Below are 13,544 nucleotides of genomic sequence, written 5' to 3' on the forward strand. Positions count from 1 at the left end.
CACCGTCATTGTGATCAACAATAGTATTTGAATCTCCTGCACAATTTTTTCTCGTATATATATCTTCACATCTTTATAGTTCGCAGACTGGACTATCCATCGAGTAAGAGTTGCTCTTAGCAAAAGTTTCTCACTGACGTATCATTAAGATTTACTGACATTCGATATTTGTCGTGTTTTTCCACCAAGACTCCTTTAACAATATCTCTCCCTCTTAGGATTACTAGCCTCGTATTGAATCACCGGTTTTGGCGTTAGGACAAAGGTGTCAGGAGCCAATTACCCTTAACGAAAGCGATATTTGATTCAACTAGGAATTAGTTTTGAAAGGGGCTAACTCATTGTGTGTTGGTATTTCAGATAGAAGATGAGATCGAATGGAATATCACACCATGAAGAAGAACTGAGTAAGCCAACCTTTGGGGAGAAATTCGGGCGTTCTTCAAAGGAATCAGACTTGAATTTGACATCAGATATGGGAAAGGGACATCATCGAAATCATCAAGAGAAATCTAATTTAAACCAGGAATTCCCAGCTGATCTACGACCACTAGGGTTTAAAAGACATGCAGATCCAGAACTCTCCAAAACTCCAAAGCAACCACCAGCATCGTTAGCCAAGGTTAGAGAGAGACTGGTCAAGAACGGAGGATCGAATGGTGCAGCTAATGCAGGAACGACGGAAAATATAATCAGAGGTGTGTTGGGGTTAATTGATAGAGATCAATTCGAGGAGTATTTGAAAAATCCTCCTTATATCAAATTGATGAAAAAGGGTAAAAACTTAAAACAGTTTAGAAGGTTATTCTTGGCGCAAGAATTGAGAATTCAAGGTGAAAATGTAAATGGGACTGTGCCGACGAAAGGTGAACAATCAGATTCAAAAGCGATCTGGGTTAATAAATTTAGTGTCAACGGGAAATATATGGCGGCTGGTAGTAAAGATGGATCTATATGGATCTGGAAAGTTTTGAGTAGCCCCGTTGAAAGGTGGGAAATGGATTACAAAGAGGAAATCCATGCAGCAGTCAAGAGGAAGACGTCAATTCTCCAGCAACACCACAATTCTAATCTGCCATCTAATGGATCTTCTTCCAATTTGTCTAAAAAGGGTCAAAAATTAGCTGAAAAAAACGGAAAGGAGACTGAAAAACTGTCTGAAAAATTGTCCGCCACTAACTTGTATGCTCCAGTTTTCAAACCTCAGCCTTATAGAATCTACAGAGAACATGGAAGTAGTGTTCTTGATTTGGATTGGTCCCAGAATGGATTCTTAGTGTCTGCGTCAATGGACAAAGCAGTGAAACTTTGGCATGTTGAACGTGAACAATCTTTAAAGACATTTCTTCATCCAGATTTCGTCACTTGCATCAAGTTTTACCCTCTAGATGATAGATTCTTCGTGAGCGGTTGTTTAGATCATAAATGTCGAATGTGGTCCATTTTAGACGACGAAGTTATATTTGAATTCGATTGTGAAGATCTGATCACTTCGATGGTTCTTACACCGGAAACTGGTGATTATACTATCCTCGGTACATTTAATGGTTACATTTACATCTTAGAGACCTATGGTTTACGTTTAGTGTCGTCTTTTCACGTCAAAGATAAGGAAACCCAAAACCATCATGTTTCCCAAGGGTTATCGCCAGGTTCTAAACATCATCATGGTCCGAGAGTCACGTATTTACAATATTTTAAATCTCCTAATGATGAATCTTCAAAATTGATGACTGTTTCTAACGATTCTCGTGTACGAATTTTTGACCTGAAGACTAAGAAGTGCGTGGAGATATTAAGAGGTTTTGAATCCGGTGCATCTCAACATAGTGCCCAATTGGTCACTTCGAGTAGTCAAGCAATTGTCGTATCTGGAAGTAATGATCATTGGGTATACGGTTGGAAGTTACAATCAGCAAGTATTCCAAGCGATAAATTACAAAGAAACGCTACTTCAAAACGTAGTGGATCCATAAAAAGATCGGGTTCACTCAGAAATTTACTCAACAAGAACAAAAGTAAGACAGTGCCTGAATCATCGGGGACTGATTTTAAGAATGATAATAATGGTCGTCATAACCATCGCACTCATAATCCATTAAACTTGAAAAACATCATTAAGCATGGTCATAATAATGGTTCCGACCAATACATTAAAAATAACTATTCCATTTCATTTCATGCACACCATTCTCCTGTTACTACTGCTAACCTCGCACCACCAGAAACATCGAAAGCATTGTCACTTTCTAACGATTTAATTTGTGAATTGTCATCATTATTGTATAAGAATGATGATGAGTTAGGCCTTGTGGGAATTTCTAAAAATCTCCAAAAGTCCAGTAATGATACTTCTGATGACTCAGATGTGGAACCAACTGATTGGGATAGCAGCATTAATTTACCTAATGACCGTGTCGTGCCCAGCTCAATAGATGCTATTGGGACCATTTTGATCACAACAGATACGACTGGTCTCATTAGAATTTTCAGAGCCGATATGCCATCTGCTATCCGTCGTAGAGTATTGAACAGATTGGAAAACCCACCCCAAAATGAAAACCCTCACAAAAATAAATCTGGTAGCACAGATTCACTAACAAGCATACAGAATGTGGCTAGGTCAAATAGTCTTAATGGCGGGATTAACGGGTTGAGTTCACCACAAACAGCTAACGGTCACAATTCAAGCACATTTTCACCTCAAAGTGCAAGCGATTCCTTTAACCAACCCCGACCACCTTTAAGAAACCGTAGATCATGTTCAGTTTTTCGTAATGCTTTACTGAGTCAATCCAACACTAGCATCGCTTCGCTTAAAAGAAGCAGTTTGAGTTCTAACCCTGGAGAAGGTGATAGAGGGAGATCGAACAGTTCTGTGGGGCACAGGCTCCGTTGTGATGTTTGCGGTGGTACAAAGTTTAATCTACTGTCTCGCGGATCCTTTTCAGGTCGTGAAAATGGTTACTACTGTACAGATTGCAGTACCATGAATAATAGCTTTCGGTGAGCAAATCAAGCTGTTCCTCTTTTTTACTTATTATTATCTTATAATGAAGGTTACGAAATTATTCTAGACCCGATTATTCTCTTTCTTATGTGAATTACGATTTACTAGCCAATATAATCAGTACATAATTGTGTGCCTATGTGCATGATGATATTTGCATTATGTTCATGATCGGATAGATGACTGATCCAACAATGACGAATTTTTTTTCACCGGCGCTCTAATGGTGAAAAATTTGGAGGCTCGAAGAGTCAACTCTAAGCTACATCAGAATACAGTTAACAGAATAAGCGTAACTCTTTCAAAGTAGCTAGAACATTGACAGCTTCTACACAGCACTGTAGATAATATACCTTTCGTATTCACATAGTATTTATCATGTCTGGAGCTGAACCACCCTATGAAGAAATGAAGCGGGCTAGCGAATTGAGTCCAGCCCAAAAGGTATCGAAGTTTGGATCCTTTGTAGCTGGTGGATTAGCGGCATGTGTTGCAGTTACTGTAACAAATCCAATTGAGTTAGTTAAGACAAGAATGCAATTACAAGGTGAAATGTCCGCTACAAATCAACAAGTTTACAAGAATCCAATACAGGCAATGGTAATTATTTTCCGTAATGAGGGCTTTGTATCTCTACAAAAGGGTCTTCTGGCAGCATATGTGTATCAGATTGCATTAAATGGATCACGTTTAGGTCTTTACGAACCTTCAAGAGGATTTGTGAATAAGATCTTTTATCCCGACGAGGAACCTCACAAAGTGCAGAATCCTGCGATTAATGTATTCTGTGGTGCAGCAGCAGGTGTATTCGGTGCAGTGTTGGGGTCTCCATTGTACATGGTTAAGACGAGGCTCCAATCATATTCTTCAACCGTTTCTATTGGTGAACAAACTCGTTACAACGGCGTTTGGGATGGATTAAAGACAGTTTATAGGGGAGAAGGCATTAAAGGTCTTTTCAGAGGTATTGAAGCTGCCATGCTCAGAACAGGTGTAGGATCTGCCGTACAACTACCTATCTACAACGTCGTAAAAGGTTTCATCAAGGATAACGATCTGATGAGAGAAGGTACGTCATTACACCTTACAGCAAGTACAGTTGCTGGTATCGGTGTTGGTATCGCAATGAATCCATGGGATGTTATCTTGACGAGAATTTACAATCAAAAGGGTGATCTCTACAAGGGCCCAATTGATTGTTTCATCAAAACAGTTAAGATCGAAGGACCAGGAGCACTTTACAAGGGTTTCCAAGCCCAGCTCTTTAGAATTGCTCCTCATACTATCTTGTGTCTGACGATGATGGAAAAAACGATGAACCTTGTTTACAACATCGAACAAAGAACCTTCGCATAAACTTAATACCTTGTATAATAGTACTAAATTGTTCCCAGTAAATATTCTTTTATCCATTCTTATACCATCCCCCCCTTTTTTATGATCTATCAATTGTGATACTGAGCTCGGCGGCTATATTCTTTTCTCGGTATATAAAAAGAACGGAGATTTCTTATATTGATCGTGTCCTCTAACAAGTACTTTAGTAGAGGAAGAGACTCCAAGAATACAAATAAGAATAAGATAGATAAGAAATGCGAGTGCCTGGTTTCGTTAGATCGCGTATTATTGCTCCTTCAGATCCAGCAGCCGCCGAAGTCAGCAGCAAGGTTTTAAAACAAATTTATCCAATTATCGATAAAATAGTATCATGGCTTAGAGCATTCCAGTTATTCATCAAATTACAACAACTGTTACAAAATCTGTTGATCAATATTTTAGCAGCAGGCCCAGTACCGCAACACATTTCGTTTATTATGGACGGTAATAGAAGATTTGCCAAAAAGATGAATATGCCAGTCAAACGAGGTCATGAAGCCGGTGGTGTAACGTTGCTAAGTCTATGTTATGTTTTGAAAAAAATGGGAGTTCGTTGTGTATCAGCATATGCATTTTCCATCGAAAATTTCAATAGACCCCCAGAGGAAGTTAACGCATTAACTAATATGTTTGCAGTGAAATTAGACGAGTTCGCTCGCAAAGCTAATGATTATAGAGATCCTCTTTATCAATCTAGATTAAAAATCGTAGGTGATCATTCATTAATATCAGAAGAAATGAGAGAAAAGATTAAAAGGGTGGAAGAAATGACAAATGACGGCGATGAATTTACGCTTTTCATCTGCTTCCCATATACTTCGAGGAACGATATTTGGCATGCAACTCAAACATCCGTAGAAGAATGCGTACAACAAAGTTTGGAACCTAGAGCTCTAACGGTAGAAGAATTTAATAAAAAAATGTATTTGAACGATTACTCTCATAAATGTGATCTCTTAATTAGAACCAGCGGCCACTTAAGATTGTCAGATTACATGCTGTGGCAAGTTCATGAAAGTGGTGATATTAAGTTTTCCCCCACTCTGTGGCCCGATTTCAAATTCTTCCAATTGTATTTGATGATTTTGAACTGGTCTTTTTTTACTACAATCCAGAGATACATCTTTCATGGCTCCAAAAAATCACAGTCTAAACCTGCATTTTGGAATCGCAAGAAATCTTCCAAATATTCGTTAGAAGATTTACCTGCGGCTCCAGTAGCGGTTTCAATTACAGGTGAACGTGATCCATCTTAGATGACAATTCTTTTCACGACCTTTGTCCTTTCTGTTTTAACTTTCTCTTTGGCCTTTGCATCGCTAACCCGTTGTAGATAGCTATTATAAACTACTACCTCTGCAATTAATATTAATATACCAAAGAATAAGCTTATTAGTACTCGATAGTGTAAGGCCATCCCACTTGAACTTCCTGACCAGTACCAAAATGCAAATGCAACTGAAACCACACTAACTAAAATGTTGAAGACAGTGGTAACCTGTTCTTTTAACTCACGATTAATTTGTGCCGGTGTCAATGGTTTGTCTTCATCCTCATATGTACTCAATTCCCTATTAGCGCTGATTAACTGCTGATAATCTTTCTCTTGTTGCTGTAATTTCAAGTTTTCTAAATATTCCTTAAACTCAGGTTTGTAATCTGATCTGGCAATTCTCTTGGGTTTAAATTGAAAATTCAATGGTTTCAACAGTTGTGATAATGGAACACGATTTTGCCAATGGTCTTCATACATTTTAATTAGAGCCTCTATAGAGACACAATCTTTTTCCAATATCATATCTAGCTCCTTATTACTAGCATTGCTCTTTTTAAGTTCTTCAATGTGCCTTTTCAATTGGTCATTGAGCTTTATCTGGAACATAACTCTACTAATTGATTTCTTTCTCTATCAGTAGCTCGAAGTCAACGGCCAATGGCCTTTATCTCGCTCTTCAACTTACAAAACTTCAAAACCTAATTATTATACGAATTAATTATTTAAAAAGATAAAAAAAAAAAAAAAACAAAACAAAACAAAGAAAATGAATAGTAAAAATGGCGGCTAACATTTACTTTTCTGTCTCCTAATGAAGCCATTCTTCCCCTAGGTAAAATTATCGTTGTCGTTGTCGTCGGTCGTTATCATATCATCCTCTTGATCCAAAGCTACGTTGGGGATCCGTCTTGTTGTCCCCATACCCGGATTATTGGTAGAATTTCTATCATTGTTAATATCAGTACTATTATTAGTGGTATTGGTAGTTGTAGCATTAGTAGCAGCAATAGCAGTAGTTCTATTCACGCCAACATTGTTTGTGATTGTCGTAGTGACATCCGTTGTTTGACCTACATTGGCACCTCGAAGGTGAACACCTAGACCTGTAACGCCTGCATCTGTGCCTGTAACTTCAGTATCTGTTATTGTTCCATTAGTATTACCAATTGCCATGATAGTACCATTATGACCTGTAGGCACATGTGCACTACTTGAAGCTGTAGAACCACCAGGTGTATTAGCACCTGTATTACTTGCTGCTGTATTCATCCCTGAGCCAACTTCATGACACCAGTACCTGTGATAAGTCCAAGCCTTTAATTGACAATCTCTAGAGCAATATTTGGTACGCTTACATCGACGACATTTGGCAAATTGTCTTGGATAATCTTCCCATTTACCGCAAGCGAAGTTTGCACATTGCCTTACACCTGTAACCTCATTTTTCCTGCAAGAGTTTCTCATGATAACAGAACTCCAATAAACCATATCATGAGGATTTTTTGAACTAACCGTATACCTTTCCACCAAGGGAAATAAATTTAAACTCTCCTTCAGACTAGAATAAGCCCAAGTCTCATCATCCAAATCCGTTACTAAGTTTTTATAATTCCATTTATTTTTAAAATTTTCCACTAATTGGTTTTCCCTCTTAATTCTTGGAGATACTTTTGGTGAGGGAAGACCCTTATTATAATATTGATATGGGTTTTGTATGGGTACCACGCCATCGAATTCCTTTTCCCTTTGTGCTTGCTTACATTTATTGGCCAATTCTTGCAATTCCACTAAAAATGGATCCTCCTCTTGCTCCAGTATGGGGATATCAAATTCATGTGTATTACTGAGCGGAGATAATACAGGTGAACACATCTTAGTTGGTATCTTATTATTGTTGTTACCATTTCTTCTTTTGTGAACTCGTTCTACAACCGATCTAAACGATAAAGATTCTATCAGCCGAACGTTTTGTAACTGTTGTTTCATATAGGTATATTTGGAGATAAATGCCAATAGTTGCAATGACCAGATAACATCATCTTGTTTAGGTATAATTCTCCCCAGGAAGAAGTCTCGGGGTATTGAAATCGATAGTTTATTATCTTCATCAACCATAAAGCAAGTGTCATCCGAAACTTCTTTATCCAACAATCCGTCATCGTTACCATTGGAGTTGCCCCCGGAATTTTCATCAGCAGAACTTTGACCGTGTTCATTGAAAGTTGACCAGATATCTGCGAAATCTGACGGTAAAGTAGCTGAAATACTTCGTAAATCTTCACTGATAAAATCCGGATCTTCAGATAATCTTAAGTCTTCACGACCTGTTAAATATTCCAAATATTCGGCAAAAGACTCATCTTCACCTTTCCTTAGCTGTCTATAACTTTGCTCCGAATCCAAAGATCTTAGGTCCACATCGATTTTCGTTCCTTTCAAATGATCGTAATTTTTATGATATAATAAATAGTTGTCCAATACCGTTGCCAATACAGGCACTACTCCTGATAAAACGACCTTTTTCCTAATTTGTTCAGTACCCCTAGTACCCGTTAACACCAAACATTGAAATGCTAAAGTCCATTTCCATGCACACATGGCTAAATTTTTTTGTTTAGAAACCATCTTTGCACGTCTATGTTTACTGATTTTTTTCAAATCCAACTGTAAAAGACCATAGAGTGGGATATGACAGCCATGTAGAATTGACACTAATCTCTCCAGTGCACCATCATTCGCAATAGTTTCTCTGACCTTGCCTGAATTCGAAGTCAAATATGTCAAGTGGTTTAACGAATTTATCAGTGGGACGTTTGAATTGAGATCTAATGCTCTACGGTCATAAACTGTAGACGTTATAGTAACCACAGGTCTATTGGCCAGCACTGACCTATGATTAGAATCTCTCATTAATTATTAATACGCGTATGTGTTTCTCACAACAGGTGGATTTATATCAAGCAATAAATAGTAAACCGCCGGGGAGGTAATACAAAACTTAGAAGGGATAAATGAACAGATCAAAGAGATTTTCAAAGTATTTCCGAGTAAAGCATTAATGGCCTTCGATGAATCCAACAAGGATTGGTGACTTGATTGTGTTATTTCGTCTTAAACTTTATTGTTTGTGTCGATTAGACTGTGAAGAATGGTAGGTTTCGCTTTCGCCACCGCCCTTGTAGTTTCGAACAGAATCATGCGGTTTACAAATTTTTAGCAGTACTATGTAATGGTTTCTCCAAGAAGACATAATATAAGTTAAACATGGGCATGTGGCGTAGTTGGTAGCGCGCCCCCTTAGCATGGGGGAGGTCTTCGGTTCGAATCCGGACTTGTCCACTTATTTTTCTCACTTCACTTTTTGTCAATATATAAAATACTTAGGTCATCACTAAGGCTACCTCACAACAAAAACACTACAATGAACAACCTTCATGAATTAAGATTGGTATTATACATCCTTCTCCCTCTGCACCATCATGAGCTATAACATCGCTATAACTCGTGGGGTGGAACCACTTTAAACAGGTGATGGTCCCCCTACCATTTGTTGGGTTTCGATCACATGTCGTTATTCTTGACAAACTATATAAACCTTGCAAATTTTTAAACAAGGGAATACTTGGCCTATAATCGTACTCTACACTTTGTTAAATTACAAGTCTCTAAGCAGATCTACAAGACTCAATTAATTCAAAAATGGTTGCTAAAGTTCTTTTCGCTCAAATGAAGGCCGTCGCAGGTCAACAAGAATTCGTTGCCCAAGCTCTAACCAAGATGGCTGAAAACGTCAGAAAGGAACCAGGTAACGTTCGTTTCGAAGTTTACACTTTGCCAGATGGTACTTTCCACGTTGAAGAAACCTACAAGGACGAAGCTGCTTTCCAAGCTCACATGGGTACTCAACACGGTAAGGAATTCAACGCTAGCATCGTCGACAAGGTCGAAGGTGGTGGTTCTACCGTTGTCTTCATGACCCCAGTCTCTACTACTCAAGCTTAAGTTTAAGGGCACACACTCTACTTTGTATAGATTGATGAGTACGACGACATACGTAGATAGTTTAAGAAAATAAAATAAAACAAAACAAAACCTGTAGTTGAAAGAGGGAGGTAATCGGACCTCTAGAATTGAATGGTACTGTCTATAAGACTTCGATCTTGGCCGTTGAGGTCTTACTGTTGATCCTTCTTGTTCTTCTTGTTCACTTTGTAGATGGATTCTTCTGGAATGTTCGATGTCTTGCGCGCCTTAATCACAGGGGGGTATATAAAGGAGATAAATTTCAAGGGTAATAGCGTTATAGTTACTACTCAAGACCAGTCAGTGTCAAGATATATACCTCATCGACACTATGCCATTGACACCTGAAGTACTATGGGCACAGAGATCAAGTGATTCTGATGCTGAAAAGAACTACCTATTGGTTACAATCGCAATTCCAGACTGTGAAGAACCTAAGTTGAAATTGGAGCCAAATTACTTGGAATTCAGCGCTAAGAACAAGGGACACGTCGGTGACGAAGCCAGTCATCAGTACCATCTGCACATAGATTTCTTCAAGGAGGTCGTACCTGAGAAATCTTTACACAAGGTAGAGAACGGGTTATCTTATTTCCTAAAGATTTACAAGAAGGACTTGGATGCTGAATACTGGCCACGCTTGACCAAGGAAAAAGTTAAATACACTAATATCAAGACCGATTTTAACAAATGGGTTGATGAAGACGAGCAAGAGACTGCTCCTGCCGATGCAGGTGATTTCGGAGATCTAATGGGGGGCGGGACCCCAGATTTGGAAGCTCTTAAGGCTCAATTAGGACAGACCGGTGGATTGGACCAAGGTGAAGAAGAAGAGTAGTAATTTTAGTAATTTTTTTTTTATTGCATTTATACTGTCTACATTATTTTAAGTGAGATGTACCTTACTCGAATATAAATTTAGATTAGATTGCTTGGTACTTTAGTTGTTCTTTGTAGAGCAGTTGGTATGCGGACCAAGATTGGCCTGGTGCCAAAGTAACCAAATCATGAACATGACCAGGCTCGATACAAACCATTTGTAAATAGCCGTCCTTTGGTTCAAAATCGGCCATACCGCCGGCTTTTTCAGTCCATGGATTCCAAACGACAGCGTCAGGTAGGTTATGTCTCTTGACGGTATGGACTGGTTGTCCTCTGTCGACGACTTGAATCAAACGGTTTTCATCTACATTTTGATAGATCAAATCAGTTTCATCGCTAACGGTTATCACAGGGTGCTTATCAATATAAGATTGCTTCAACAATTGATCGTACAGTTTTACGCCTGTCAGATTGGAGACCAGAGTGCCTTCGATGTCTTCAATCTTCAAATAGGTATGGAATAGCCAGTTAAATTTCAATTCTTGTGTTGTTGAAGGATTTTGAACTTCAATGTCAGTCTTCAAATAGTCCTGGCCCAATTGAACGGTTAACAATAGAGTGAAATCAAACGGCCACAATTGGGTCAACTCCTTGTTGGCATTTTCAGGTGACAATGCAAATTGGACGGTAGGAGGGTTCGATTTCGTTTGACCTAGGAATTCCCATGTTGAATTTCTTGCCAACCCGTGTTGTGGTAGTTTACTCAAATGATCATCCGTAGTGTTCTTACCAAAGACGGGGAAAACCAATGGAATACCACCTCTTACGGGTCTACTACCATCTAATTTAGCAGCATCAGATAACCATAATTGTTCAGCCCCGTTCAGCTTCCAACTGAAAACTGTTGCACCATATTTCAAAATGGTAGCTGTGTTGCTCTTATCATCAGGATGGGTTAAGACAACTCTGTCACCTAGATCTTCTACAGACATCTCTTGAGAATTTCGATTGTCTTGATTAAAGGAGTTTAATAAAGGAAACAACTATTGATCTTTTTTCGAACGGTTCCTTCAAGTTACTAATGCATGCATACCTTAGGGAAATTTGCACCTTATACTATAAGAAATTACACGTGAGGCAACATAAAGGGCAATTTAGAACTTGACGGTAACTTACAATTTCTAGGTACTTTATTTTACCATGCCCCATTATTATTATATTATGCTATATATTATTACTTATTATTTTTAATAATTTATCTAGAAAGATGGATTGTATAGGAATGTCCAAGAATTAAAATGCAAATTGGGTTGCTGCTTCTTTGACGAATTGAGATTCGTAAATCTTGTCAATCATCCAACGGTTAGTTTTCCTTGCTAATGTGTTTTCTACTATTTCCTTTGCAGGGATGTCTGCATTAGCCCATTGGTACCATTTCCAATCAAATCTTGCAATTCTATGAGCAGTCGCCCTGTTCCTTTGTCTTGCAGTTGCATTTGGTGGAGGATCAAATGGCAACCTACATTCTAACAACCCATATAGTATTACACCGAGTGCCCAAGTATCACTTAGACGACCATCGTATGGAACCCCCATGAGAATTTCTGGTGAAACGTAATCTTCGGATCCACATCTTGCGGTAGAAAGTTCACCAGGTTTAATACGTTTACATAGACCAAAATCTGCCAATTCTATGAAATTTGTTTGCAAGAACAGAGGTGAATCTTTCATACCTATCAAGGCAGGCAATGGATATTTGAGTAAAACGTTTTCCAATTTCAAATCTCTATGAATAACATGAGATTCATGCAAATATTTGACCGCTAAAGTTAATTCTGCAAATATACGTTGAATCAGCCACATTTCAATTTTTCCATTGCAATCAGCGGCAGCGGTTAATAGATCACCACCTGCACAATAAGACATAATCATATCACAAGGCGGTAGACCACTATTTTGGTTCATTAAGTCTCTCAATGGTTTACCACTCTGTAAGAAAGTTGGATTATTGATACCAAAAAGTTTGACCACACATGGATGACTCAACGATTTTAAAACGCTTAATTCTCTTGTCAAAGAACTTTCTAATCTCGATAACAATTCCTTATATTTAGTATCACTATCATCATCGCATTTACCTCTGATCAATTCTTCAGGATATTTTATTCTCTTAACTGCAACTTGTCTCAACTCTGCATGTGCCTGATCTAAGGATTCATAACGGAAAACCGTACTAAAATTACCTGAACCAATTTCATCAAGTTTACGCCAGTATAATGGTTCCTTATAATGATCCACTAAATATCCAGTCAAAATATCCTCACCAACATCTAATAGAGGTTTTTCATCTTCAGTAGCACTATCGGCTAACGCAGTATCCAGTGTTGCAGTCTCAGAAACTGTCGGCAGAGAATTGACTCTTTGAACTGAAGAATCAGGCAATGGGAATATTTCGGAAAGATATCTCTGCTGCTTCCCAGGTGAGAGATTCAAATTTCTAGCACGATTAGGGTCTCGCCTTTTAACTACATGCAACTGATCAATTGGAGAACGCGGTTGAATGGCTGGTGGCGTATATGCCATAGGAGTAGGTAGAGTTTGCACATTGTCAAATGATGAAATGACCAAAGAAAGTGGAGTTCTCTGCTGTTCCAACTCCTGTGGACTACTAACCGGTAAATCTGTGTTCACCTTAAGTAGATTAGGATGTGCACCTGATGGTTCCTTATTCATTGGAGAATCTGAGGATGTTGAGGATGGTGCCTGATATGTAGGTACTTTGGGATTAGACTGTGTTTTAAACTCTTGCTGTTGGATTCTGGGCGTGGGAGGCCCCTGAACTTCGTCAGACATGGCCAACCACTATTTCTTCAAAAGATATATAGAAAAGCTTGTATATTATTCAATGATTTTGGATCTTTAATCAAAATCCTCGAACAATCGTAGTTTGAGATTTATCTAGGCATTCATCATCATGACATCAAGAAAAGTTGTTGTGCATTGAGATGGCTTAACTTTTGTTAATTTTAAGCTTCT

General features: G+C 38.5%; 9 protein-coding genes and 1 non-coding gene across 10 annotated transcripts; 6 read left to right on the plus strand and 4 right to left on the minus strand.

Annotated features, from left to right (window-relative positions):
- Positions 1-367: 367 nt before the first annotated feature.
- DGR2 (Dgr2p) lies at positions 368-3,010 on the plus strand (the record flags this gene model as incomplete). Its single annotated transcript, XM_002498071.1, has 1 exon — positions 368-3,010. The coding sequence occupies one exon, from the start codon at positions 368-370 to the stop codon at positions 3,008-3,010; it is 2,643 nt and encodes an 880-aa protein (XP_002498116.1).
- A 378-nt stretch (positions 3,011-3,388) lies between these two features.
- On the plus strand, positions 3,389-4,366 carry OAC1 (Oac1p; the record flags this gene model as incomplete). The annotated part of the gene is made up of 1 exon (XM_002498072.1): positions 3,389-4,366. The coding sequence occupies one exon, from the start codon at positions 3,389-3,391 to the stop codon at positions 4,364-4,366; it is 978 nt and encodes a 325-aa protein (XP_002498117.1).
- Positions 4,367-4,602: 236 nt separating this feature from the next.
- SRT1 (ditrans,polycis-polyprenyl diphosphate synthase) lies at positions 4,603-5,643 on the plus strand (the record flags this gene model as incomplete). Its single annotated transcript, XM_002498073.1, has 1 exon — positions 4,603-5,643. The coding sequence occupies one exon, from the start codon at positions 4,603-4,605 to the stop codon at positions 5,641-5,643; it is 1,041 nt and encodes a 346-aa protein (XP_002498118.1).
- On the minus strand, positions 5,640-6,269 carry VPH2 (Vph2p; the record flags this gene model as incomplete). Its single annotated transcript, XM_002498074.1, has 1 exon — positions 5,640-6,269. One exon carries the CDS (start codon positions 6,267-6,269, stop codon positions 5,640-5,642), a length of 630 nt encoding a protein of 209 aa, XP_002498119.1.
- Positions 6,270-6,491: 222 nt separating this feature from the next.
- On the minus strand, positions 6,492-8,573 carry MUB1 (MYND-type zinc finger protein MUB1; the record flags this gene model as incomplete). Its single annotated transcript, XM_002498075.1, has 1 exon — positions 6,492-8,573. One exon carries the CDS (start codon positions 8,571-8,573, stop codon positions 6,492-6,494), a length of 2,082 nt encoding a protein of 693 aa, XP_002498120.1.
- Positions 8,574-8,929: 356 nt separating this feature from the next.
- Positions 8,930-9,002, plus strand: ZYRO0G02728r. The gene has a single exon. It is a non-coding gene; the product is annotated as a tRNA-Ala (tRNA).
- Positions 9,003-9,362: 360 nt separating this feature from the next.
- Positions 9,363-9,665, plus strand: ZYRO0G02750g (putative quinol monooxygenase; the record flags this gene model as incomplete). Its single annotated transcript, XM_002498076.1, has 1 exon — positions 9,363-9,665. The coding sequence occupies one exon, from the start codon at positions 9,363-9,365 to the stop codon at positions 9,663-9,665; it is 303 nt and encodes a 100-aa protein (XP_002498121.1).
- A 352-nt stretch (positions 9,666-10,017) lies between these two features.
- SBA1 (Hsp90 cochaperone SBA1) lies at positions 10,018-10,524 on the plus strand (the record flags this gene model as incomplete). The annotated part of the gene is made up of 1 exon (XM_002498077.1): positions 10,018-10,524. One exon carries the CDS (start codon positions 10,018-10,020, stop codon positions 10,522-10,524), a length of 507 nt encoding a protein of 168 aa, XP_002498122.1.
- Positions 10,525-10,609: 85 nt separating this feature from the next.
- Positions 10,610-11,500, minus strand: ZYRO0G02794g (glucose-6-phosphate 1-epimerase; the record flags this gene model as incomplete). The annotated part of the gene is made up of 1 exon (XM_002498078.1): positions 10,610-11,500. One exon carries the CDS (start codon positions 11,498-11,500, stop codon positions 10,610-10,612), a length of 891 nt encoding a protein of 296 aa, XP_002498123.1.
- Positions 11,501-11,801: 301 nt separating this feature from the next.
- On the minus strand, positions 11,802-13,361 carry PRR1 (serine/threonine protein kinase PRR1; the record flags this gene model as incomplete). The annotated part of the gene is made up of 1 exon (XM_002498079.1): positions 11,802-13,361. The coding sequence occupies one exon, from the start codon at positions 13,359-13,361 to the stop codon at positions 11,802-11,804; it is 1,560 nt and encodes a 519-aa protein (XP_002498124.1).
- Between the last annotated feature and the right edge of the window lie 183 nt (positions 13,362-13,544).

Source organism: Zygosaccharomyces rouxii (genome assembly GCF_000026365.1).
Source record: "Zygosaccharomyces rouxii strain CBS732 chromosome G complete sequence".
NCBI classification, from domain to species: Eukaryota; Fungi; Ascomycota; class Saccharomycetes; order Saccharomycetales; family Saccharomycetaceae; genus Zygosaccharomyces; species Zygosaccharomyces rouxii.